Here is a 27,682-nt window from a genome sequence, read left to right on the forward strand (position 1 = left end):
TTCTCTTCCTCGTCTCGTTTCTTTCGTTGCGATTGACGAAACGTATGAATCTGTTTGAGCCACTTGTCGGCTCAGCCATCTGTCAGAAATCTGTCAAAACGCGCTCTGTGACTCAACCAAGAGCTGCACAACCCTTCGCTTTGTTTGCTCTGATAAATATAAACTCATCTCGCCACACGCCGAGAGTATTGATCTTACATCACATCTCAGATTGAGATGCAGCTCAAAGAAAATCTCCAGTCAGGAAGCACATCGTATGTTCAATGCAACAAATGCTTGATGGCTTAAAGCAGGGCTGGGTGTAACAATAATGTGTTGTACTCATTTGTGCGTTATACTCCCTTCCCAGGTGTTCCTCCTCCAGCCAATCAGGTGTGGAAGTGGCCTTTAAAAGACCTCAGGATCTGTGCGTCTGGGCCTTTTGGCCACCTGCCATTTACACCATGTCTGTATTGTGCATCAGCTTAATGACACTGTGGGTTGTCTGTTGGAAAAACTGAGCGTTTCTCCAGACTGGCTTTGTAGGGGAGAACTGCCATTTTGTTTAGTCAAATGGGGTCTTTTTCTTTTGTTTATGTTACTGTAGGGTGGGTTAGATGTAGGTTTGTACTTTGTTTTCTTTGGTGGGTAGGTAAGTTGTCCTTTCGTTTTGTAGGCAGGGGTGTTTTGTTTGTTATGTTGGCCTCGGCTCTCCCTGACGCAAATGGCTGTCTGGTGTTGAATCTGTGACTGTCTGTCTGTGAAGAGTGAATAAATGTGCTCAACTCTGGACTTTTCTCTGTGTTTTCATCAGAGGTTGTAACCTTGCTTCTTTAGGTGTTACTCCTTCTTAGGGACGTAACAGTGGGAAACCTCCAGTCCTGCATGTGTTCAGAGTTTCCCTGGACATTAAACTCTGCATGAGTCTGCTAATGTATTGGGATAAATAGTGTTTCCCACTTGTCACGGTGTGTGTGTGTGTGTGTGTGTGTGTGTGTGGTGACTCTTGGGAATTCCTCCTTAATGCTGGTGTACTAGCATCATTGACTACGCCTGATTGTTGCCAGTATTGGGACGGATGTGTCTGAGGTAAGTCGGGTCTATTTAGCACTGTGTGCGGGGATATTTTAGCCATTGTCTCAATCTTTCCATGCCGTTGCAGTGTCACCGACTGCGTGCTCACCGTGCCTGAGCTGCACTTTTGTATTCTGTGGAGAATAAATGGCCGGTGCAGGCGGGACCAGACCGCTGTCTCAGTACTTTCAACACAACGTAGAATACTGTCATCCAGAGAGGACCGAACCTGCCAGGACCAGGGCTGGCGTGGTTTCATCAATCAACCACTGATTTGAGTCAACCGTGTTGCAGCAGGGAAACTCTGAACACTTGAAGGACTGCGGCTCCCGGACTTGGCTCAGCCTCTTGGCCTTACGGTACCTGACCATCATGAAATGTCTGAACATTGTTTCTTCCCAGCTGTGAGGATTTCTTCCCTCAGCTTTTAGGCTTGTTTGATCGTCCACAACAAGCAAAAACTTTGTTTCTTGAGGCTGCAAGAACAAGAAGAAAATTCTCCATCGCCTGGTCTGTTCATACTCCAGGAGAAGCCTGGTCTGCAGCGGGGCGGGGATCACGCCGATGTCTGCTTTTAACATGGTTAGTTCATATTTAATGAGAAACTTTATCTGTGGCACGACAGGTTGCGCACGCGGCCGGGTCCGAGTGTTTTAATGCCACATGTTGTAAAAATATCCGTACTTTCTCACAACATCAATCAGCTGTTTTATTAAAACAATCCATTTAACTTGAATTAGCAAAAACACAGAAGCAGCAACTTTCCACTTCATGCCGCTCCATGTTAACCACGCCCCACCTTAAATGTCCGACCAATCACGCGACACTTCTCGGAGCCTCACAAGAAGAAACTTCTGCCAGCCTGAAATCGTATTCTGTCTTCAGTGACGTCGACGAGAACAAAATGACGTCTTTTTCTTCACGAAGCCTCGAGAATAAGAAAAAAGGATCCAAACTCCCCACTTCGCTCACTTAAGTCCTACCCCCTTCCTAATCACAACCCTTCACCCCCCTATACACCTACATACACATGCACCCCCCCACTCCCCCCTACACACGGACCACTACCCCCCATACACATGCGCCTCGACACTCCTCTGTATACACACCCCTACCTCCCATGCACAAGCCCTTACCCCCTCCCACACACAGACACCACCCACTCCCTCATCCACACCCCCAACCCCCCACACAATCATGTACTATCACACTCCCCCAAACCTACATGCCCTAACACACTCCCCCTTACACACAACCCTACCCCCAACAAACTCATGCTCCACTACACTTCCCATAAAGCCCCCACATATAAACCACCCCACACCTCCTACACCCCACACACTCATGTACTATCAGTCCCCTAAACCTCCACCCCCACAACCTTCACACACTCCCCCATACACACACCCCTTAGCCCCTATACCTTCATGTACCACTACAATCCTCTATACACACCCCACATATTCACCACCACACTCCCTCATACGTACCCCCCCTACACCCCACACACTCATGTACTTTCACACTCCCCTAAACCCATACACCCCCACACATACATGCCCCAACACACTCCCACATACACGCACCCCTACATTCATGTACCACTACACTCCTCCATACTCACCCCATACACACACAGGCACCCCCCATCCTCAACTATCTTGGGCCCGGGTCCCTCTGCCAGGCACCAGGGCACGGACCCGCCCCCACTCCAGCGGCAAGTCCAGGTCAGCCCAACCCCCACACGGCACGGCCGACCCCCCACCCCCGAGAAACAGGGGACAGCCCCGGGCACCGGAGCCCAGGACCCGCACCCAGCCCACCCCGCAGCGGCACGGCCACCCGTCACGGAGCCAATACCCGCTGATCCAGCCTCCGCCAGCGACCTTGCCCCACCGCCACAAGGCAATGACGCGTCTGTAAAGAAATTACTGTGATTTCCAGCCACTTTCTGTTGCTGCTTATTCCAGTTCAGGGTTGCAGGAGACTCCAGTCTACGCAAAGAAATTCCTGACCCGCGGCTCTCCATCAATCTGCTCGGTATGCCGTGTTTACAAAGCGTACCGCTTTGCTTCGTTCTAATTACTGTCATTTTCTCAGCTGTAATAGACTGTGATTGTTTTTGGTTTGGCCATAATGGTGATGCATTAATCAGTGTCGGAGAGACTAAAAGCTGTTTTCACTGATCTGCTGATTAAGTCTTCTCTAAAAAGGAAATAAACACCCTTCTTCTATTGTTAGTTTTTAACATATAATATAATAATAATAATAATGCATTTTATTTAAAAAAAAAAAAAAGCACCTTTCAAGGTCACTGTAATAAGGAGAAAACAACAATAACAATAAACAGATCAAATACAGACATTAAAAGGTGGGACAGCGTAAGTAGAGAGTATGCTATCTGAAACAGGTGTGTTTTGAGTTTGGATTTAAACAAAGGTAAATGGACAACGTTACGGATGTCTGCTGGGAGAAAATTCCTGAGATAAGGAGCCGAGTAACTAAATGCTCTCCTCCCCATGGTGCTGAGACGGCAGAATGGTGGATGGAGGATGGATGAGGATGATCTGAGGGAGCGAGTAGGGACTACAATGTGGAGGAGATCAAACAGGTAATGGGGTATGGATGGCCTTGAATGTGTACAGGAGGATTTTGAATTTGATTCTTGATTTAACGGGGAGCCAGTGCAGCTGCTGCAGGATAGAGGAGATGTGGTGAAAAGAGGGAGTCCTGGTGATGATGCATGCGGCTGAATTGTGCACAATCTGAAGTTTAGGAAGATATTTCTTGGGGAGGCCGATGAGAAGTGAATTGCAGTAGTTAATACAGGAGGTGACAAGACTGTGGACAATAACAGAGGTAGTACGGGGGGGGGGGGGGGGGGGGGGGGACAGACAAACGTTACGTAGATGGAAGAATGCAGAACGCATGATGTTATTGATATGAACATGAAATGATAGTGTGCTGTCGAGGATGACACCCACTCTTAACTTGGAGGGAGGGGAACACAGGCGAGATGTCGATAGACGTAAAAGCTGTCATCTTTAGAAAGTGTAGATTTGGTTCCAATGAGGAGAAACTCTGTTTTTGTCACAGTTTAATTTAGGAAAGTTAAAAGTGAACCAGGATGTAATTTCAGATAAACAGGCAGTTGTAAGAAGTTGGAGATAGTGTGGAATTTGGTTAACTGGACAAGTAGAGCTGGGTGTCATCTACAAAGCGGCAAAAATTAGCAAAAAAAAGGAGAGAAATGATGAAGAGAAGTGGCCCCAGGACTGAGCCCTGGGTCACACCTGATGTGACGGGTGAAGGACGGGAGTCGAGGAACTTGACCTGGACGAACTGAGTGCCGCCTGAGAGATTGAAGATTAAATCTGAATAAAGTTCAGATAATTTAGTCCTTGCCAGGAAATAAAATGAGCCAAATATGACGTCAGATTCACAACATGGCAACATTTGACAACAAGAGACAACAAAAGCTGAGGCGAAAGGCAGAAACAGTGCGAGAAAAAACAAAGAGCATCCTGTGATCTATGATCTTATAAAAATGGTGTGTGTGGAGGCCAGAAAGAGAAAGCAGGAAAGGGATCCAGAGTAAGGGTCACCAACTTCAGTCCTCGAGTGCTACCATCCTGCAGGTTCCAGTACTTCCCTGGTAAAACACAAATCCTAATCGACACTCGAAAGCTGAAGGTTACGCTATAAAAATCTGGGCATATCACATGGTAATAAATGGCAAATATTCCTAAAATTGAGGTATTTTTTCTTTACATTTTGTTCAAAGGACAAATAAAAGACCTCAAATATAAAAAAAAAAAAAAAAAAGATCGATCTGATCTTGTTTTCATGAGTTGGATCTTTAAGGGTTAAAATCACATTGACAAATAATTCCACAGTTTTTATCCTCAACAATTTCATTTATAAATGTACGAGTCAGGATAATAGTATGTTTTACAACTAAATCTGTTTAATTTGCCATTTTTTGTTTACCATTTTCTGGTCTGGACAACTCTACTTCACAGACGCCACGAGGACATCATTTAAACAGCAGGTGTCCCCAGTTTATTCTCAGCAGTTATGCAACCCATCCCAGTTGCCGTGTGTAAAAAAAAAAAAGAAAAAAAAGAAAGGAAATAAAAAGTAAGAGCAGAAGGTGGGGGCACTGTGATTAAATAAATCTCATATAACGAGGGAGGCTGTAATACTGTAGGAGTGCCAGGGAGACACAGTCACGTCTGTCGGGTCCAAAACAATCAGGATTCCTCTGCAGTGCATGTATTTACTTCTACAATTACAGTTTACGCATCGTGATCTTCATACAGTTATTTTATTTGATCATATTTATAAAAAGTTAAAATGTCTATAATGTTCGTTTTGAGGAGAGAAAGGTGCGTGTGTGTGTGTGTGTGTGTGTGTGAGTCGCATAATAAACCTCAGAGGAAAAATGAAGGCACAGAGCGCACATACAGGAGACCGACTCCAGCACATGCCTGAACACCAGACATCAGCTGATCTGCACTGCTGCTTGGTCTCCATGACAACACTGTCCCTTGGGAAGTTGGCATGACAACAATGGGAAGAGGAAAAAGAGACAGAGGAGAAAGGAATGACACTGCTAGACGGGAAGAAGAGGCGGGAAAACGATGAAAAGCAGCGACACAGCTTTATTTCTTCAGTTCAGGAGCAGAGAAACACAGCGCGGCCGCATCGCTCCAACACAGGCGTGAACTGGTGGATGTAACTAGCAGCCGTTGGCTCCTTGCTGCCTCCTGAACCATTTATCAGTTCATTCCCTTCAGCTTGTCCTGCAGGAGCAGCAGTAAATACACCCTGCAGGGCAGCCAAGGAGGCGCTGCGCTGTTGGCCTATCAGAGCTAATCAACAACCGGCTAACTGCTTTCCCCTCCGTTTGACCTTTCCTGATCAATATCTGCACGTCACTCTGCTGTGGCCCTCAGCCTACATCTCCACCTGCACCTGCCTACCCACCCTCCAACTCCCACCCACTCCTGTACTTTGTCACCTTGACCGCTTCAGTCACCCCTGCAGCTTCAGATTCATCATGCAGAGGTGCAGGTTACACACAGAGCAGGGCGATGAAATGGATTTAGTGCTCTGTACCTGCATGCTGTTAAAATAAACCACTGTCAACAGACTACTTGAGAGAAAAGCCAGTGATTTAATTAGATACTATATAATCTATAGTTTAATCCTGAGGTGGAGTGTTAAATACTCAGTTACTATAACTGTGTTTAATTTTTAATCTTATTTTTATGCTATGTAAATATACTTGCTGCTATGTGTGTGTATATATAAGATCTATGGATACAGGGGTGTAGTCCTGGGTGTACACTGGTAAACGGCGTATAGCCACTTCTTTTCAGTCAGCAGTGAGTTCTTCTAACCCCCCTGTGATGCTGCTTTTACATGTACAAACATCACTATGCATGTACCTGCATCAACCAGCAGCTCAGATAAGGTTACCAGTATGCTACACTGGTGTAGTTAGTCATCAGCTGGGTTAACTTTAGCCTGAACAGACATAATAAATATATATGTATGTATGTCTATGAGCCGGTCTCTCACCAGTCTGTGTGCCAGCATTGCTCTAGTCATTTCATAACTCTTTGTCTCAGGAACCAAAGAGCAGGAATTATGTGACAATGAGCAAATATACGGATGGATTTTTGGGGTAAACTAAATGGAGTAGTCTTACCTGTCAGTTTTTCTGAAACAGCGTTTTCATTTATTCATTCATTCAATCATTTTCCTAACCATTTAGTCCGATTAAGGGTCGCGGGGAGCTGGAGCCGATCCCAGCAGTCTCTGCGCGAAAGGCAGGGTACACCCTGGACAAGTTGCAAGTCCATTGCAGAGCTGAAACTGCCTTTTTCTGGGCTTCTTTTTAAAATGTTTTTTTCTTTTTTTTTTTTCCCCCCGAAAAAAAGGGCAAAAAAATTGAGATTATACCCACTTCTTGAGGGACCATGACAACACTGTACAGATAAACTGTGTATTTATATTTCTGATATTGATGCTGCTACTACAATTCAATTACCCTACGGGGATAAATAAAGTAATTCTGATCTTATCTTAAACAGGCCGATGACAGATGGGCTTTTCAGCAGAGTTTTCAGGCATAAACAGAAAAAACAGCTTTACAACTGGAGGACGTGGGAACTGTGACATGAAACGTTCACTTTTCAGCCCGACGTCTGAACATTTTCCAGTCACATGTGAACAAGACGTTGGAGCAAGTGACCAATATCTAACATAATTATTTAACTAAAGTAATTAATCAGAACAAGTGAAAGAAGCTAATAACTAAAGTTACTGACTAAAAGGAAAGTTTATCATGCCGACTGGTCAATTAAATGGATCAAATGAATGAACTTTCCAGAGAACTGGGTAAATAAGGAAGGAGGTGTTTCATTAGGACACACACACACACACACACACACACACACACACACACACACACACACAGCAGATGTAAGATTAAAGGAGGGATTGCAGGGTTTACAGATGGAGTAATCTTCTAAATGCTAAAAATAAACAATCACAACACCCAGATGTGTGCAAGGTGATTTCTGGGGATTTTCACCAAACCTCTCTGCAACACTTCCAAACCGTTTCATGCTCTATTATTCTTGTATTTATTAGTTTTCTACAACAAGAGAATTTCCCTTCTGGTAATAAAGGAAAATCATTAAGTTAATTTCCAATTAACACAAATTGGTGCTAGTTCTGGGCTGGAAAGCCCAACGAAACACGCAGCTTATTCAGATTTTCATTGTTTTGGTTTCATTTCACATACAAAGCAGCTTTTTTCCTGGTTCAGACAGTTGGTTTCTTTACTTGTCGTCCCGACTGAGGAAGAATTGTCGTGTTTTCTGTGTGAGTAAAATACACTGGTCGACGGCTTCAAACAGCTGCATTCAGGTTAGGAAAAAAGTGCGTCCCGTATTGGTTCAATCCGTGACGCAACGTTTGTCTGTCAATTAAAGGACGATTCCGTATTTTACAGGACGGTTGACAAACAGACTATATGGTGGTAACTTCTTCTCCTGCGCACAAACTTCCTACAGAATCGCTGTTTGTGTCCCCTTTGTTTGTCTCTCAGGTAGGAACTCACCAGGAGCACTTCCGTTGTGAGACTAAATATGCAGCGCTTTCTTTTTGCAGCTGTTTGTTTTTGCAGCACTTTTTTGTTCGTTTCTTTATTTGCAGCATTTTTCTTCTTTTGTATTACTTTTTTGGATTTGCAGCGTTCTACTGTACATGCAGCGTCTCCCGCTTGCTGTTCTATTCCTAAATGCAGCTGTTTTCCTATATGAAGCGCCTTTGAACCTGTCGGCCACCGTAGCAAAGTGTTAAAGAGGCAACAAGCGGAAATTCATCGTCTGTGGATTGGAGGAATTAAAACGTTGCTATGTAAAGAACTAGAGGAATAATTTGAACTAGATTATGATTTGATGTCACACTCAGTTTAACCGCATTGATCTCCAGCCACGTATTTATCAGTTGGACCGCCTCCTCTCTCCTGTCACAGCTCCTCTGTCCTCCCTCCCTGTAACAGGCTCCAGTAAGCGAGCTGAGGCACCGTGTGTTTTTTAAAGCAAAATGGTGGAGAACATTCATGTAACAAAACGTTCATCTGAAGAGAACCAGGATCTGACAATACCTCTAAAGAAACATCAATCGTTGGACAAAAACTGTTGCCAGAAAAAGAAAGCAACAGAAATAGAATAACATAGGTTTTGCTTTAGAGTGGGATGTCTGTATCTATAGACAATCTTTGCACGTATGTGAGTAACTTTGTGCGTTCCTGATTCCTATAAAAAAAAAACAAAAAAACAGAGTAGCACCTCTTTAATTTTCAAGCACGGTCTTCTTGCAACTAAAGAAACGCCACAGAAGTCCACATCTGCTGAGACTTCGGGAGAAGGATCCCAGGTCCCGGGTCCAGAGAGAGAATCGCTGCTATAGAGTCACCACCTTGTTTTTTCCAAAGTAGAGAGTGCTGCCAGAGTTTCATGTTTTCCATTAACCACACCCACCTCAAATGTCCAACCAATCACAATACTTCTCAGAGCCCCAAAGAGAAAAGTTCTGCTCGCCTGATGTGTCTTCAATCACGTCCACCAGAACAAAACGATGCAATGTTATTCTCAGGGGCTCAAAAACAAGAAAAAAGTCCTCGCTTCGGTCATGGAGTTCTTAGCTCGGGGTTCCGAGGACCCGAGTTCAGAACCACTGGTCTACAGGCAGGGTTTAACAGCAAACCTTCCACTGAAACTATTTCACTTTTTGCATCTTTAAGTTCTGATTTCCCTTTTTGTTGTAAATTGTTGTCATAATATTCTTTTTTTTCCTATCTATTGTCATAATATTCTGTATGTAGGAACAAGAGGGCTCACTTCACTTACTTTACTCTTAACTTCTTTTGTTGACTGAAACGCAAGAACACAGTTTGTATATGTCAAAGACCACAATAATTCTGTTGAATTTGTAACTGAATAAATAAGGTTAGAACTACAGATTGTGGTTTCCATCATGTTTTTGTGTTCATCTGTTGTAGGAACATCATTCCAATATGACAAATGTGATACAAGCCTTCCCATTGGCCAGTTTGGCACACTTCAAAGAGAGGATGATTGGGGGGTGGAGGGGTTAGCCTGTCTGTTGACGGCTAAAATACATGTTGGTTCTAGTGTCTAAATGTGGCTTAATTGTATTATTTGCAGGACTTAATGAAATTCTAGAGGTGCTTTAGTTCAGCAACATCCCAAACTGCACAGCTGTGTGACTCACTGATGTGTTTTTAATGGATTCTGGATGATGGAGTTCAATCACACAGATAAAAGAGAGCTGTCTGGGTTTAGAAACGCGTTGTGTACTTGTGGGACAGAGCTGCTGCTTGGTGGTTTTGTTCCTTTTCTGGAATTTGTTGACAATGACAGAAAAATGGAATATATTTCCAAACATTAGGAATCATTGATTGTTTTGTGTTCACATCTGCTGAGGTATAAAAGCTCACCACATGTGCCTTGTTTGTAGACACTGAACCCCATCTATCTGCTGGCGATGTGCTTGTCTTAAATGATAACAACTAAAAATCCCTTCGCCTCATCCTAGTCTCCCCCTCCGTCACCATCTGTCTCGACTCCATCCCCCTTTTCACTTCCAGATGCTCCAGTAAAGACTTTGGGTGTTCACTTTCCAGCTCTGTAATTCCGTCTTGTCATTTTGTCAGGCTGAACACTAGGGCGTCTTGTCACAGTTGTCACTGCACACCAGCCTCATGTCTCACTCATTTCACCAGACGACAGGGACTCGCCTCTAACTGGGAGATTAACGTCTTACACCTTGGCTTCCTGTCTCGTTTCTGCCTCACCGCCAAGGTCAGCAGAGCAAATAAACTGGGAACAGCAAGTTGAAACACATATTTAACTCATATTTCCAGGTTTGGGTCTAAAAATGCATTAAATGCAGCTTCTTTTCTTCTGTTCTTGCAGGTTACCTTAAACTGCATCATGTAGCTGGAGTTTCCACGTTCGGCTTTCTACTGCATGAGGTGCTGTTTCAGATTACTTAAGATAATAGTCGATTCATCTGAAAGTTACCAACTGAAAGTAGATCATTGCTCATTTCTCCTGAAGGCTGATGACATCTAAAAGCACCATTTATGTGATAATAACAGCAGAAAATGAAAAAGACACCTGAGGTTTTAGGGGAAACAGAAACAACATCAGAGCAAACACTGAAAATAAGAGAAGACTTTACCTAAAATGCAACTTTGGTAAAGGAAAACCAGGAAACTCGAAGCCATTAGGAGCTGTTTGCCTTGGAAACAACCTCCCGGAGCTGTGTACATGTAGCAGCATTAATGGGCCAATAACAGCATGAGCGTGAATTAAAAGCAACCAACAGCAGAGTTGAATGGGATTTTTGCATATTGACATGTTGCCACAGAGTCGGTTGGTGGGAGATCAGAAGCAGTGTCACCTCTGCCTCAGCTCCAGGAAGCGAGTTAGTTATCGCATGCAGCAGGACACTCAGCTGGAGGCAGAAACACCACAAAAATACCACAAAAACCTGAAGCAGACGATCATTCATGTCACTGATGTCTGAAAAACACAAGTTTTCTGACAAATATTACAATTTAATCCTTTAAATTCCAGCTTTGGTTGATTGTTCACACAGAAACATGTTTATAACATGACATGGTGGATGACCGCATGAGATTAAGATATTCCAACACAAACACACAGAGTTAGGATCCAAACGGCAGCAAGAGGCAACCTGTGGCCAAAACGTTGCTGCCTGAACGCTACATTTCCTCCAGGACAGCTTTTAACTTTGTCCTTGAAGCAAAAAACTAAAAGGTCTGACGTTTTTCATCTAATTTACATCACAGCACGTCATTTCTCTCTACATGATTACTCTACTGCACACAGCACAGTTCTGGCCCTATGTTCGCACACACACAGATGGACACACTCCAACCAGTTGACAGAGAACGCATATTGCTTCAGACACCTAAAAATAGTCGAAAAACAGTTTTTTTTTTTGCTTATTTTGGTGGGGAAAATGATAACTTCATGTCCATCACCTAAACAAGCAGCCGCCATTGCAGGGAGCGGATCATTAGCAGTACTCGCTTCAGGGGGACGTGGTAGTTTCCCTGTTTGAGGTAACAAAGGGAAAGATCTAAGGGACGTTCACATCAGCCTTTTTTTATTAGAATCCAAGTCCTTTTGCTCGGAAAGTCCGCTTCGTTTGGGGAAATGTGAATGCGCCAAACAAATTACGATTTGCATCCAAGAAGCGGACTCGGTCCACCTACAAACGCAGGTCTTGGTCTGTTTCAAGCAGACTATGAAAAAGTACCTTCCTGCATTTGGTGTAGCATTGCGTTGTGGGGTAGCGATGGCGTTAAGGGTCTTCTGCATCGTCTGGTGTTCATACTGCATCCATTGTTGCAGTGTATTTCTGCAGTATACTTGCATGAGACAAAATAAAAACCCCAAAACAGTGATAGTTTCGTCTCTATGTTTAAGTCTTCATGGGTCTTGTCCTTTTTTGCTAAATACTAGTGCAGCGCCACCTTTGGTAAGGATGGGGATATGTTATTCTAATGGTTTGGCTGGTTTGACCAAAGTCCAGGGTGAACATGGATACACCCCCCCTACCACTGACAGAGTCCAGCGGACTATCCTGATGTGAATGCACCCCTAGAATCACCTGTTTGAGCTCACATTCGCTAAAAATTAGAGCAAATGAGAGAGGCCGATTCAATTTTGGGCCTCATACACAGGCTTTGTAAACATGACTGATAAAAACCTCAGAGTTATTTTTGCAAAAATATGGGAGTATTAAGAGCCACTCTATTTAATAAAACCACAGTCATTCACTTTATCAGGATACTTCAGAGGTTGGACTGTTTTTTCCGTCTTTCATGTTACAGGATTTCAGTCATTTATGGGAAATGCTACGTGATGTAACAGCCTAGTGAAGCTGTCACATGATGTTTAAATGACTGCTGTAGAAGAAAGGCAACAGGAATTACAACTGAAGAAGAAAAAAAACAAGTTTATAAAACCAAAGGTAATTGCAGGTTGTGAGCGAGGATCAGACGCTTTGTCGCATGAAATGATTGCAAGCCTTTGCTATTTTCAAATTGCAATGTTTCTATATACTGTATGTATGGGGAAAAAAAACCTCCTCTCTCACCCACCCCTCCCATCTCCCCCAGGTAGGGCGGGTGGCTGTTCATCTCTCAAGCTCGGGTTCTCTACCAGAGTCCTGGGAGCTTTAGGGTATCTTGGCTTATACTCTAGATACTCTAGCAGTATCTTAGCTGTTCCTAGGACTGCGCTTTTCTGGACAGAGATGTCTGATGTTTCACCAGGTATCTGTTGGAGCCACTTCTCCAGTGTGGGGGACATGGCCCCCAATGCTCCGATCACCATGGGTACTAATGTTGCTTTCACCCTTCAGGCCTTCTCCAGTTCTTCCTTGAGGCCTAGGTACTTCTCCAGTTTCTCGTGTTCCTTTTTTTCCATCATTAGGGATGGTTGCGTCGATCACTACGGCTTTCCTCTGCTTCTTGTCCATGATAACTATGTCCGGTTGGTTGGCCTCCACCATTTTATCTGTCTGGATCTGGAAGTCCCAGAGGACCTTAGCCCTCTCATTCTCCACCATTTTGGGGGGAGTTTCCCACTGGGACTTGGGGGTCTCCAGTCCATATTCTGCACATATGTTCCTGTACAATATGCCAGCTACTTGGTTATGACGCGCCATGTATTCTTTGCCTGCCAGTATCTTGCACCCTGCTGTGAGGTGCTGGATTGTTTCAGGGGTTCCTTTGCATAGTCTGGACCTGGGATCCTGCCTCGTATGGTAGATCTGGGCCTTGATCAATCTGGTGCTCAGGGCCTGCTCCTGTGCTGCCATGGTTAGTGCATCTGTGCTGTCCTTCAGTCCAGCCCTCTCCAGCCATTGATAGGACTTGTTTATATCGGCCATTTCGGTGATCTGCCAGTGGTACATCCCATGCAGGGGCTTTTCCTCCCATGATGGTTCTTCCATCTCATGTTCCTCCAGATTCCATTGTCTGAGACATTCACTAAGTGCATATACCTTGGTGCCCTCTTCCTGATATATTTGTGGAGTTTGGATGTTTCATCTTTGATAGTGGCCTTGATGCTCACTCGTCCCCAGCCCCCTTCTTTGCGCTTAGTGTATAGTCATGTGACACTGGACTTGGGGTGGAACCCTCCATGCATGGTGAGCAGCTTCCTTGTTTTGACGTCCGTGGTCGGAGCTTCCTCCTTTGGCCAGCTTATTATCCCAGCAGGGTATCGGATCACTGGCAGGACGTAGCTGTTAATTGCCCGGATCTTGCTCTTGCCATTGAGCTGACTTCTCAGTACTTGCCTTACTCGTTGCAGGTATTTGACTGTGGTAGCTTTCCTTCTGGCTTCTTCATGGTTGCCATTTGCCTGTGATATGCAGGTACCTGTAGCTTTCCTCCACATCTGTTATCTTGTACTCCAGGATTGCAAAGCCCCCCGTATGGATTACCTTCCCCCTCTTTGTTATCATTTGCCCACATTTCTCCAGTTGGAATGACATTCCGATGTCTCTGTTGTAGATCCTGGTGGTGTGGATCAGTGAGTCGATGTCCCGCTCACTCTTAGCAGACAGCTTGACGCCATCTATGTACAGGAGGTGGCTGATCGTGGCCCCATTCCTGAGTCGGCATCCACAGCCAGCCTTATTGATTAGCTGGCTGAAGGGGTTCAGGCCTATACAGAACAGCAGTGGGGACAGGGCATCTCCTTGGTATATGCCACATTTGATGGAGACTTGAGCAGTTGGCTTGAAGTTGGCCTCCAGGGTGGTCTGCCACAGCCTCACTGAGTTTGCAACGAAAGTCTTTATGTTGCCGTTGATCTTGTACAGCTTCAGACATTCCAGGATCCATGTGTGGCATTGAGTCGTAGGCTTTCCGGTAGTCAGTCCAGGCGGTGCACAGGTTTGTCTGTCTGGTTTTGCAGTCTTGGGCGACTGTTCTGTCAACCAGCAGCTGGTCTTTGGCTCCTCTGGTATGTATGTATATATATATATATATATATATATATATATATATATATATATATATATATATATATATATATATATGTATATATGTGTGTGTGTGTGTGTGTGTGTGTGTATACACTGCTCAAAAAAATAAAGGGAACACTTAAACAACACAATGCAACTCCAAGTCAGCCACACTTCTGTGTCAATCAGTGTTGTGAAAGCAACACTGATTGACAATAAATTCCACATGCTGTTGTGCAAATGGAATAGACAACAGGTGGATATTAGAGGCAATTGGGAAGACATCACCAATAAAGGAGTGGTTCTGCAGGTGGTGACCACAGACTACTTCTCAGTTCCGATGCTTTCCAATGCCTGTCGTTTGTTTTTCCACTTTCCTTTTGAGTATAACTCCAAATCCAGACCTTCATGGGTTGATACATTTGATTTTCATTGATAATTTTTGTGTGATTTTGTTGTCATTCAACTATGGAAAGAACAAATTATTTATTAAAAATATTCCATTCATTCAGATCTACAACATGTTACTTTAGTGTTCCCTTCATTTTTTGAGCAGTGTGTGTGTGTGTGTGTATATATATATATATATATATATATATATATATATATATATATATATATATATGTATGTATATATATATATATATATATATATATATATATATATATATATATATATATATATATATGTGTGTGTGTGTGTGTGTGTGTGTGTGTGTGTGTGTGTGATATGATCTCTGCTCCGTTTATATTTATATTTTCCCTGTATAATATAGAGCATCTTTCATTGGCTGTGTATGAATAAGCCTCTTTTATAGCTTACGATGGATCTGCATCTACATGTGTAAAGCAAGTACCCCGTATGTAACCTCTGTTTTATACAGTTAATGAGCTCTTTGTTTACTATCCTCTGCAAGCAGTAAATGGAAGAGGTGTCATACGTTGTAGAGGGGGATGCTCTTCATGGGCTTGTACTGCCTCAGGGGGTCCATCTTGTACAGGTGGCGGTCAGTGATGAGCACAGCCCGGTTCTCTGCCTTGTGGAAACGGTTGATCTGGGAAACACAAAGCTCCTCATTAGTCGTTGCAAGTATGTACACACAAACACGTGAGCATCTACACACCCCGGAGGGAGACCAACATTTGTCCACACATGTTGTGTCTGAGTGTGTGGTTAACAGAGGATAAATTCTTTAAAATGACTTTACCTTTCGCACATTGCAGGAGAACAAAACTCGCATGAACTTGTCTTTCCGCTGGAGCTCACTGGAAACCAGTGTGAAGGAAGCCGCCGTGTCAGGGCTGTCGCGCTTCTGTCAGACACAAAAACAACATAAAATGTTTCAACATTTTATGAACGCCGCCAACATGGATGGAGTGAAACAAGTTCGGATGACTTCTAAGAGAAGAAACTTAATTAATGTGTCATATATGATCGAAATGAGCTCATGTCAACTTTAAAGTTGTAGGAAATCTGAAACACTGAATGACATATCACTGTCTAACCAGTGACCAGTACAACCAGCATTCATCCTGGGTAAGAAGTGAAAGTGCCAACTTCATATTTATTAACATTTCATCCTTTAACTGATTTCATTATTTCATTAAACCTATTTTTTTGTACTTCCTATGACTAACTCAGCAGCGGGTGCAGCAACAGATAAAGTCTTTCCACAATATATACGACTAAGTGCAATACAACTTTTTTATCACAGCAGATGTTAAACAGGCAGCTTCAGGTATATATGTATGTATGTAAAAATACAGAAAATGACTGTTCTCAGTGCTTCTAACCTCTGCTCGTGGCTTTTTCCTTTTGACATTTTATGTTATAACTCCATGAGCTACAACTTTTCAGTCACTGCTTTGTCTAAATGAAGCCATGAGAAACTTTTATGTAGAAGTAGGGAAAGTTTAAAAGATAGAAAATGCTATTAATGATATACACTCTAGTGATGGAGAGTGTATGTATATATATATATATGCTACCTTTAGATTGAAAGCACTGCCAGCATTCAAAAGTGACTGTCTTTTTAAGTGTTCCCCTTTTTTTTATTAGCATGTGTATATATATATATATATATATATATATATATATATATATATATATATATATATATATATATATATATATATATATATATATATATATGTGTGTGTGTGTGTGTGTGTGTGTGTGTGTGTGTATGTAAATACACATTATTTGCCAGGTACATAATAGATGAGCGTAGGGTTTAAAGGAGCATGCTGTACTTTCAGGAGAATTAGAAGCATTTCCATTTGCAGAAACTTTGAGAAAATTAGACCATATATTTGGTTAAGTGACAACTCAAATCTATGTAATTCATCTGCTTTTTCTTTGTTGTGAGATGTAAATAAAACCTGCAGACTGGCACCCCTACAGGTGGTATGAGGTATTGCATGTTTCAGAAACAACCACATAAAGGTTCAGTTTTGTTCATTCTTCATTTTGTGCGTCTGTATGTTTTCAGAGGTTGCCGGCGCGTACCCAAACAAAGCAAATGGATGTCAGACTCGCTGTAAGGTTTATTAGCCTGGAGTATGATAGTAAACATACATAATGGTGCTTCTTTGTTGCTGTACAACATGTCTTTTATCTCTACTGCACTGCACCGACTCACCAGGTAGTTTCCTTCCCAGGTTCTCTGCAGCCCCAGGTCAGACCTCTGCCCCTTCAGGGCCTCCAAGCTGGCTACCTTAGCTCTCACCTGCAGAGTCTCCTCTGGAGAAAGGCCTTTGATCAGCGTCCATGCCCACCACCTGAAGGAAACATCCAAAAACAAATTAAAAAAAAAAAATCACACAGGGAAAGAATAAACTCAAAGCAGAAGAGAATTGACTTTCTCTATCAAAGCATCTGCACAGAGCCTTGATGCTGTGGTTGGGTCAGGGGGGTGCAGCTGCAGGACTGCAGCAGATCCCAGCTGTATTTTACAGACCTGTGCTGTGCTTACTGCCCTTTCACTCACAGAATCTGACAGCCAACATAATTCTCTAGGAGGGCTGTTTTCTAAGTGTCTCAGCTTCAAGGAAAAAAAAAAACCAGAAACAAGCAGACAATAGGATGAAAGGAAGTGATGAGTCTTTGATGGAGGAGGAAAATCAATGCCCAGTCGGAGCCCAAGGCTGGAGGAAACGTATGTAAAGTTGCTCCAAACAGACTCATCTGGGTGTAAAATAAGACCGCAGGACATATGGTGCTTTAAGCAGCAGGGATCAGATTTACTTTTAGTACCGCTAATTTAAAAAAAAATCTATTTAAACAGTTTATGAGACTCATCTCCATCCTGAAAGAGCAATAACATCACTTTAAATGTAATTAAACACAAAATCTACAGAAAGTCTTTTCACGTTACAATGAATAAATAAGAACAAAGACTGACCAGAGTCTTGCAGCAGATTTACCTGTTGTAGATGCTCTTGAGTGCCTCCTCAGACTTCCGCAGGACTTTGGGAGGCGTGGGCCACTTCACATGCCGGCCGTGATCCTTCATGGATCGTACGTTTTTGAAGCGACGGTTGACCTCGCGAATGTAGGACTTGACCTTATAGCGTCGGTAGGCCTGCAGGATGATCAGGGCAGCACGCATCCGCCGGTATCGCATTCTGGCAATGGTTCCCCTCCACACCTGAAACCCCAAAGACAGAAAATGAATAAAAAGCTTCTCTGTATGTAATAACTTTACACTTCCTTATATTTATTCTGTAATTTCATATTTCATGACTCCATTGAAAGTAAAAACTTAATGCATGTGATACAATGATATCCTTCAGAGTCGACTATTTTTTTTTTTTACACAACCATCTGCATTTGTTTTCCTCATGGGGAAATTAGTCACTTCAAATTCAGGTAACATGGAAATATTTCAGAGACGACAAAAAGAATCAAAAGTAACGTCTGGCTTTTAGATCTGTGGTGAATTTAGATTTATTTGAATGTAAAAAAAAAAAAAAAAAAAGTACTTTGTTACAGTACTTTGTAACCTTTAAAACATGTTTCAGGCTTGTTTTGATAGGGCAGTGACATAAATTGAACAGATTTCTGGATTCATTGATGTCCTGCAGCGTCCATTAGTGGAAGGAAACACACTTCACTCCCTTTTGTCTGTAACTCAGTGTGACTAAAACACACACCAGCAACTGGATGTCAACACTTGGGTTGTTTGGAAAACACACCGTAGATTATTGCTTAAAGCAAAGGTGTTCAAAATTGATCCTCAATGTCTGCTGTCCTGAAAGTTTACAATGTATTCCAGTTCCAAACACCTGGGTTCTATTAAATGGAATTCTGAACAATGAATGAGTCAGGTGTGTTGGAGCAGGGTTACACGGAAAACCTACAGGATTGTGGCCCTCGAGAACCAGAGCTGGACATCCCTGGTTCAAAGAATCCCATTAAGACGTGATTAGAGGAAGCGAGGTAAAGGACAGGGCAAGAGTCTGCATCTGGCTGACTTTTACTGGCTTCAGAGCGCTAAGAGAAGAGACAGGAAGCTGAAGTCATTAGTATGGGGAGCCAAAGTGTGAAAAGTCTGCCAATTTACATTTAAAAATTTGTTTTACATCCTGAACTTGTCAAAGTATGAAGCTGATAAAGCTCTACCAAATCAGATAGATTTCAGTCGGTTAATGTAAATGACTAGTCTTCCTCACACACCAGGGTAAGTCATGGAGTTCCTCAGGGTTCTGTACTTGGACCAATACGTTTAATTTAATACATGCTTCCCTTAGGAAATATCATCAGGCAGCATGGTATAAATTTTCATTGCTATGCAGATGACACTCAGATCTACCTTTCCATGAAGCCAGATGAAACCAATCAGATTCTTAGATTACAAAGATGTCTTACAGACATCAAGACCTGGATGACTGAATTTTCTCCTTTTAAACTCAGACAAGACAAAGGTTGTTATCTTCGGGCCTGAAAAACTTAGAACAAAATGAGTTATGTAATTAATCTGGATGGCATTAATCTGGCCTCCAGTACCACTGTGAGAAATCTTGGAGTCATTATTGACCAGGACTTGTCTTTTAGCTCACATTTAAAACAGGTTTCTAGAACCGCCTTCTTCAACCTGTGTAATATTGCAAAAATTAGGGGCATCTTGTCTCAGAAAGATGCAGAAAAATTAGTCCATGCCTTTATTACTTCCAGACTGGATTACTGCAATTCCTTATTTATGGGTTGTCCCAAATTTGCCCTGAAAAGTCTCCAGCTGATCCAAAATGCTGCAGCGAGGGTTCTGATGAGGAATAGCAGGAGAGATCATATTTCACCAGTTTTAGCCTCTCTACACTGGCTCCCTGTTAAATCCAGGATAAAGTTTAAAATTCTTCTCCTCACATATAAAGCTCTCCATGACCAAGCTCCATTGTACATAAAAGATCTTATAGTTCCATATATTCCAAATAGAGCACTTGGCTCTCAGACTGCAGGTTTACTGGTGGTTCCCAGAGTCTCTAAGAGTACTATGGGAGGAAGGGCCTTTAGCTATCAGGCTCCTCTCTTATGGAACCAGCTCCCACCGTGGGTTCGTATGAATTGGCTTGAAATGATGTGTATTTAAAGTGCCCTGTGACAACATTGTTGTCAAGCGGCGTTATACAAATAAAGCTGAATTGAATTGGTCCTGAGATTAATTTTTCCTTTTTTTTTTTTTTTTTTTTTTAAACAAATCAGATGTTTCATTAGACTTTAATTACATTTTTTAATTTGTCAATAGCATTTTCTCAGTAAGTAAATAAACTACACATGGGAAAGAGGCTTCTTCTGACTCAAATCCGTGGCAGTGAAGGTGTGTAAACCAGCATCACGCTGTAATTTAAACAACAGATAAGACAGTCAATCAAACACATTCACACTCTGCACTCAGATTTGCAGATATGGCAGCCTGCTTTTGACAAAATGAACCAAAAATGTTTATGATCAATGCTCCATAAACTGTAAGTGATTGCAATTATACTGGTTTTGTAACTTGAAGATGGTACTCTACAACAACACTGATCATGTGAGAGAGCGATGAATTTCCCGATAGCGATGAGCACATGTGATAAGCAATCGTTTTGTTATGATCAATTCTTCAGATTACAATGTTTGAACAGCATGAATTCAGACTAATCTAAGGACCCCCAAGCTTGACTGTAACTAAGCAGAAGCTGAGTGGCTATCAGGCTCTATTTTATCATGAATTATAGATGCAACTGGGACCATAGGGGAGCTGTAACTCCTAATCAACCCAGTCCAAAATCACCGCCATATGCGTTGCTTTTACTGTAACCTCTCTTTCTTACACACACACACACACACACACACACACACACACACACACACACACACAACCTGATAAGTAATCCTTGAAAATCACTAATCCGGCGTCACAGATTTAACCGGAACAAATTCAAGGAAATACCGCAGAGCGCACTAGAAGCCGTCTCCTGGATATTCTGACTGTGATGCATTGTAATCATGAAGATCATGAATATTTAATTTACAAAGTGTGGGGGAGGCATGTGGCAAAGAAAAGGATCTCTTGCATTTGCATATTAAAAGAGTGAAGGAGGCGGTTTTCACCTGGTAAGACTGGTTTAACTGCACCACTAGATGATGGAAGAACCAGATAAATCAACCACAAGCGTTCAATTTCTGTGATTTCCCCCAAGAAACATGAAATTAGACTAAAAGAATGTAATATATAAAGAACACCGCTGCATATTTGGGTATTATTTAAAGTGGCATGAGAGTAGACAAATCAATGAAGGGCCAGTCAGCCATCTAATCTTCAAGTCAGCTATTTCTATCAGAGTAAAAGGGGTTTAATGTGGATTTTGAAGTTTGTGTAATCATATGTTTTGTGCTTTAAGCGGATATCAGTTGGATCTGGGAAAACAAAAAAGTTAGATTTCACATACATAAACCAGGCCAGTAGGCTTTATATCAGGTTAAATCCATAAGGCGACGTGCTTTTGTCACACATGGCTTATCTCATTGTTATTTTAGTGCAGTAAATATCATTTATCATCAGCAAACACATTTGGTCAATTAAATTATTTGAAAGAAAAGCTTAAGGAATGAGCATGTCTTTGAAAATTAGGAGAATTTCCCCTTTTTCTGAAACAAAAAAAAAGCATTAAATGTCCCATTTGAACACCTAAACTTAGCCTCACATTAAGAAGATAAACTAAAATGGGATCATAACCTTCATGCAAACAGGTTCCCATTTAATCAGCCTCAAAAATACTTCTGCTGTGTTAGTGAACATCTCTGGCTGAATGGTGTGTGACGACCTTGTCCTCAGTTTGCAACACGCTCCAATACATAATGCACGAGAGGTAGAGAAGAAGAGCAAAGAGGAGGTTGTTCATCGCCAATCAGCCTCTGAGGTGTCGCTCAGGGTCACGGCAGCGGGAGGAATAAAGGGTTTCAGTGACTCAACATGACTGTGTAAACTGGTGTTCTCACTGAAGTTCAGACTGGTTCTGTGAACTTCACTGTGCTTCTGCAGTTCAGGACGAGCTTTAAGGGTGAATTCACATCAAAATAGTCCACTAGAGTTGGTCCGATTGGAGACGAAACAATCGCTGTTTTGGGTTTTATTGTGTCTTATGCAAATTTACTGCAGAAATACACTACAACAATGGATGCAGTATGAACAAAAGATGAGGCAGAGGAACCTTACTACCATCGCTATGTATTTACCTGCAATGCAATTTCAATTAAATATCAAGTATACACAGTAAAAATAATGACAAAAATGTTTTGACTCGACTTCATATGAAAACGCTGAGAAACTTCTTTCAGGACCTGAAGTAAAAACAAAGCATCCAGTTGAAACAAGTATTTGGTCCGCTTGAAGCGAACCGAGACCAGCGTTTGTAGGAGGAGAAGCAGACTTTCCGAGCGAACAGAGGATTTGGATCAAAAAGGCTGATGTGAACGTGCCCTTAGAGCAGCAACAGAAACAAATGTCACTGCTAGAATGTTGTTGGTGTCAACAGGAAGCTTTGACTAAGAATTTAAAGATATCTGGAATTTCTAGATAAAAACTGGAGGGAAATGAGCTGTTTTTCATGTCAGGTTTTATTTCTTTCTACATTGTCTCACCATTCTGTGCCCAGAATTTATTTTCATATTTGTACAGATTATTTTCTGTTAATGTCCTCGGATACAGAAACAGAAACCTGAAGGTAGTTTTTATTTTGGTAATAAGAGGGTTATGGGAAGGGTTGGGTTGTGTGTTTGAGCTGCGTGTGTCTCCATGTGTGTGCGCGCAAGTGTGAAATAGGTTTTATGTTGTAAAGCATTTTGCAATTTATCTGTACGAAAAGGGCTTTATAAATAAAGTTTGACTTGATTAGATTTTTAAAAAAAAGAAAATAATAATATAGTTTATATCTGCAGGTTATAAATGTTGTTTGCAACCTGCAGATATTGATTTTAGTTAATCAAAAAGTACACATATACCACACAACATTAGTGCTAAAAGGAGAAATTTGATCTACAGCATTGGCAACTATTCATATTCCTGCTACAATGAAGTGTGTGGGTGGACTGAATAAGATTCGTTTACTATTTTCAGGCATTTTATGGGATAGTTTTTCTTTTTAAATTTCTTCTTTTTATTTTATCAATATTTTTTTTCTTTCTATTATTACGATGTTTGAATTATCAGACTGCCTGAATAAATTTAAAGTTTTATTTCTCATTGACAATGACGTTAAATTTGTGCAGCTGTCAAACACACGCACACACACACAAACACAAACACAAACACACACACATCATCCCATATGTGCTGATATTACACACAGAAAAGAAAAGCAAAATGTGGCCAAATTGGAGCTTTAGTGAAAGCTCATCTAAGATATTTCCTGCCTAAAATCCACATGGTGCACGGGTCCATGCCAGATCAACAACTGTGTTTGTCTTCGCCACAAGTCGCTAATTACAATGTGACTGTTGCTGAAGGTTAAAAGACAACAGGAGAAAAGAGGGACCATAAAGCAACAATGAATCAGATGAGAGGAGACTTTTACTGCAGTCTGCAGGCTGTGGAGCCTCATTACGGTGTGTGACAGGTAGAAAAGATGTTTGGAGTTAAGACGGGAACATCCACACAGCAGCAAACCTACACAGACACGAATGTACACACACCATAGAGCCATTTTCTGCTGCTGAAACGGTGGAGCAGACTGGATGTAACCAGGGTGGAGGGCTGATGAAGATGACACCCAGGGGAATGTGGATAAATCAGGCCAATAACAAGGCCCCTGATGGTCTGCCGCCTTACTCTCCCAGCCAATAAAGCCATCCGATCATCACAATGTTGGCCCTCAGCAAGCTCTGAGGTCCTGGCTTTACGAGCTCATCAAAGCCAGATTGGGGATCTGTTGTTGTTGCTCGAAAGCGAGACAGATTGCTAGAGTTTGGGTTGTAAACTAAGCATGGTGGGTTAGCTGGTGAGAGCTGAGATCATATACGGGGTCCGACTATTAGCCAATGGATGCAGAGGAGTCTGTAACTCTGCAGTGAGGCAGTTTAAAAGATCCAATACAAAACATAAAAATACAACCATTCCTGTCGCCGTCACCTCCAGGGAAACAAAAAGCACAACTTCATTCCCACATGGAAAGCCAAACAGTTGGGATGCACCACTGACACACTTCACTGCAATCCAATGCTGAACGCCTGAGTTTCCACACCCTCAGGGGACATCGAACTGGTTTTCCAGTGACAAGCTCCATGCACACGTTTGCCAGAGTGGGGGTGAAATTAAGCGCATGCGACACAATTTGGTGAAGCCACAACGTGTGCCTACTATTGGATGTCAGAGGGTGACATCAAGCAGAGGCTCAGGTCAGCAGTCATTATCATAAATCAATAAAAACCTCCAGAGTGGGGCACATACACCACTAACAGCAACATCGCATTACATGCCACAGACTCGTGCCTCCTCCTATCACATCCTTTTACATTTTCACCTCAAGGCTAATGTCCTCCAATGATGTGAAACAAATACGTTCAAACTGATTTGAAACGTTGCAATCTTAGTGAGGGGGGCAGAATCGAAGAGTAAATTTAATGGATGCTCCATCCGTCAATTAGATGGGGCTGGACCAAATAGATTGGAGGAACATTGCCAGTGGTCAGCAGTATAGGCTAAACATAACAACCATTAGTCACACTGGTCTGAAAGGGACACAATAAAGTCAACCGATCCATCCACCAAATCATCAGAAGAATTTAGACACCATTTGGCTGCAAATCACAGCATCAAAACAGTTCTTTTGAAATGTTAAGTGTATACGTACACCAGTGTGAACTGGTGCAGCACAATCTGGTTCTTAATTTAGCTTATTTTAAAGAAAGTAAAGTATCTATGGAAACAAGATGCTGGTTTGTTCTGTTAAAAATCAAGTAGAGGCTGGCTTGGGCTAGCTTACATCTAATAAAATGAGAAGACACTAAGCTACGTGGGGAAACTACGAGCTGGTTTTTGTTGCCAATGTGAGGATGGACAACATGACGTTTTAAACTATTACGGTTTGTATGGTAACATTCCCAAGGACATGGGGCTGTGGTCTCAGGAGATAAAACATCTAGGACGACAGTAGATCATTCAACTTGCTATTTTATATCAAAATGGAGGAGCTGCCATACTTTGCTCCTCAAGAGGAAGGAAAAAAATAACCAAGGAAAAGAGATAACTGGGAGAAAATAGTCAGCATTAGTGTAATGTTTAGCAGATGGAGACAATTCATGAAGGACTTCAAAACTCAACTATTTACTGTTCTTGCTAAATAAAACAGCAGAGACGCTAATTTGTTAGCTAGCTTACAGCAGAAAAGGTCAGTTGCAACAGTTTTCAGTTGCTCTTCACAGAAGTCATACCAGCAGGCCACCATGCTCTTCTTTCAACCATATTTTCACCGTATTTCATAATTTATTTCAACTTCTTTGTCAAGGAAGGCTGGGTGTTAATGTCCTCCTAGACGTACCATTAGCTATTAGCAGTAGCTTGGTACAAAATTTATGGAGGACATGCTTTTAACTCATCAGCGTCAATAAGGAAACAGAATTGTGAACTGTTCTGTACCTCATCGCCTGACAGGACTCCAGCTTGTGTAAGATGTTGACATTTTCACATTTATGACTCTCCGCAGCTTTGGTTAGGGTAATAACATGCTTAAACTGCAAGCCGCCAGACAGCATTACTCGGCTGTTTGCATTAAATTAGTGAATTGCTAGACAGGAGTATTCAGTTTGTATCATTTAAACTGGATAATAATCTATAAAAATGACATTTTTATCATTTTTCTGGACATTTATATAGCAAGTGATGATGGAGAATCATTAGCTAAAGGTGGTGATGAAATGTATATGCAAAAATGTGGCGCTAAACCCTCTTCATATCTGTATAAAAACAGTTAATGGTAAAGTCTTTGGAAAATCATATTTACATAATGAAAGCAATCTTTTAGTAACTTGTAGTACATACATATTTTTACAGACTGAATCTTTAAAAAAAAAGCATTAAAAGAAATAATTTTCTTTAGAAGACATTTATGTAAACTGAAAAAAGTTGTCTGGATGCAGAGTAAAAAGTAGAATTTGTTATAAAATTATACACATTTTAGTGTAAAATAAACAATCTGAGTTGCAGAAAATTAATAGTTTTTCTGAAGTTTGGCTTTGAATACCTTTTTAAATACCTCACGTTAGACCAGTGTTTTTCAACCTTTTTTGAGCCAAGGCAGACTTTTTTTTTTTTTTTTTTTTTTTACTGAAAAATCACAAAACACACCACAAACCAAAGTGTTTTTTTCCTTTTAAAAGTCCATATTATTAATATAAAGTCCATCTTGTCAAAGCCTCTTGAAGAGAAATCAGATAAACACAAGATAAAGGAATTTTATTATCTTTTACTAGGACCTGTTTAGATGAACACAGAGCTCCTTTTTGGACCAATTAGGTGAAATTGGAAAATTTCTCAGGGCACACCTGATAATCTCTCACGGCACACGAGTGTACCGCGGCACAGTGGTTTCAAAAACACTGCGTTAGACAAAAAAACAGGTCAAAGTTCAAATAAAAACAAGCTTAGAAAAATAAGCAGCTATAAGGGAATCTTTGGTTGGTTTTCTCATCTCAGCTCTCTTAGAAAACAGAAAGCATTTCTCTCAGTAAACATCCGCCACTGGGATCATTAATGGAAGAAAAAGTGAAGCCATCCTTTTATCTGCCAGTTTTCTCACCTGCTGAGATTCACCGATGAGATGGCTTAGGATGATAACTTAAATGCTTTGCAGAGTGAGAGGGGATCAGAGGATTAGAGATCATGTTTCTGCTGAAGTCTAGCAGGGAACAGATCAGTTCTGGGTAGTCGGGCAGAGAGTTTCCTGCAGATCGACTCTTTTCCACGTCAGTCACATTCTCCCAAAACAAGATTTTAATCACTTCACTATTCATTACCGAAAGTCACGACTCACCCGCCAGAAAACAAAACTAAATAATAAAAGAAATCTTTCTGGACGTTTTCATTAAACTCCTGCCCAAACAAGCCCCCTGCGGCCGCGCTGTGAAAGCTGACGACCCAACACAAAACACTCGCCGTGTCTAATAAACCTCCTGCCACACAGAGACTATGTAAAGCTTTGGAAAGCAATTAAGGCTGCACAGGAGGGAGGGGGTGTCTCTTCCTGCCACCACCGACGCTGAGAAGCGCCGACTGTTACTGTGATGTGGATGGCTGAGTTTCACTTTATGAAATATTCATTTATAACACACAGAGAAGGTGGGGGTTGGCCTAATGTATCATTGATATGATCTGTCTTTGTGTGTTTTTGGTTCTTTTTTGAGGTGGAAGTCCTCAAAGCGGGAACGATGTGAAATTTTCCATGTTGTCACTGCAGAAATAAGACGTGAAACAGTCAAACTTCCCTGCGATCAGTTTCATACCGGATGGGAAAACAGGATATATGAGCTGAACGAGGC

General features: G+C 41.8%; 1 protein-coding gene across 2 annotated transcripts in view; it reads right to left on the reverse strand.

Annotated features, from left to right (window-relative positions):
- myo1d (myosin 1D) overlaps window positions 1-27,682 on the reverse strand; it is a 165,546-nt gene that overhangs the window by 39,648 nt on the left and 98,216 nt on the right. Inside the window, exons 17-20 of one of the 2 annotated variants that reach the window (XM_079261359.1) lie at window positions 18,097-18,320; window positions 17,313-17,451; window positions 15,879-15,983; window positions 15,612-15,725 (exon numbers count right to left, since the gene is read on the reverse strand). In XM_079261359.1, the coding sequence (XP_079117485.1) occupies window positions 15,612-15,725; window positions 15,879-15,983; window positions 17,313-17,451; window positions 18,097-18,320 (582 nt within the window). Of the gene's footprint in view, window positions 1-15,611; window positions 15,726-15,878; window positions 15,984-17,306; window positions 17,452-18,096; window positions 18,321-27,682 lie in introns of both variants that reach the window. The other variant, XM_079261360.1, reaches the window with a different exon arrangement.

The sequence above is a fragment of the Telmatherina bonti genome (genome assembly GCF_933228915.1).
Source record: "Telmatherina bonti genome assembly, chromosome: 21".
In the NCBI taxonomy this organism is placed as follows: domain Eukaryota; kingdom Metazoa; phylum Chordata; class Actinopteri; order Atheriniformes; family Telmatherinidae; genus Telmatherina; species Telmatherina bonti.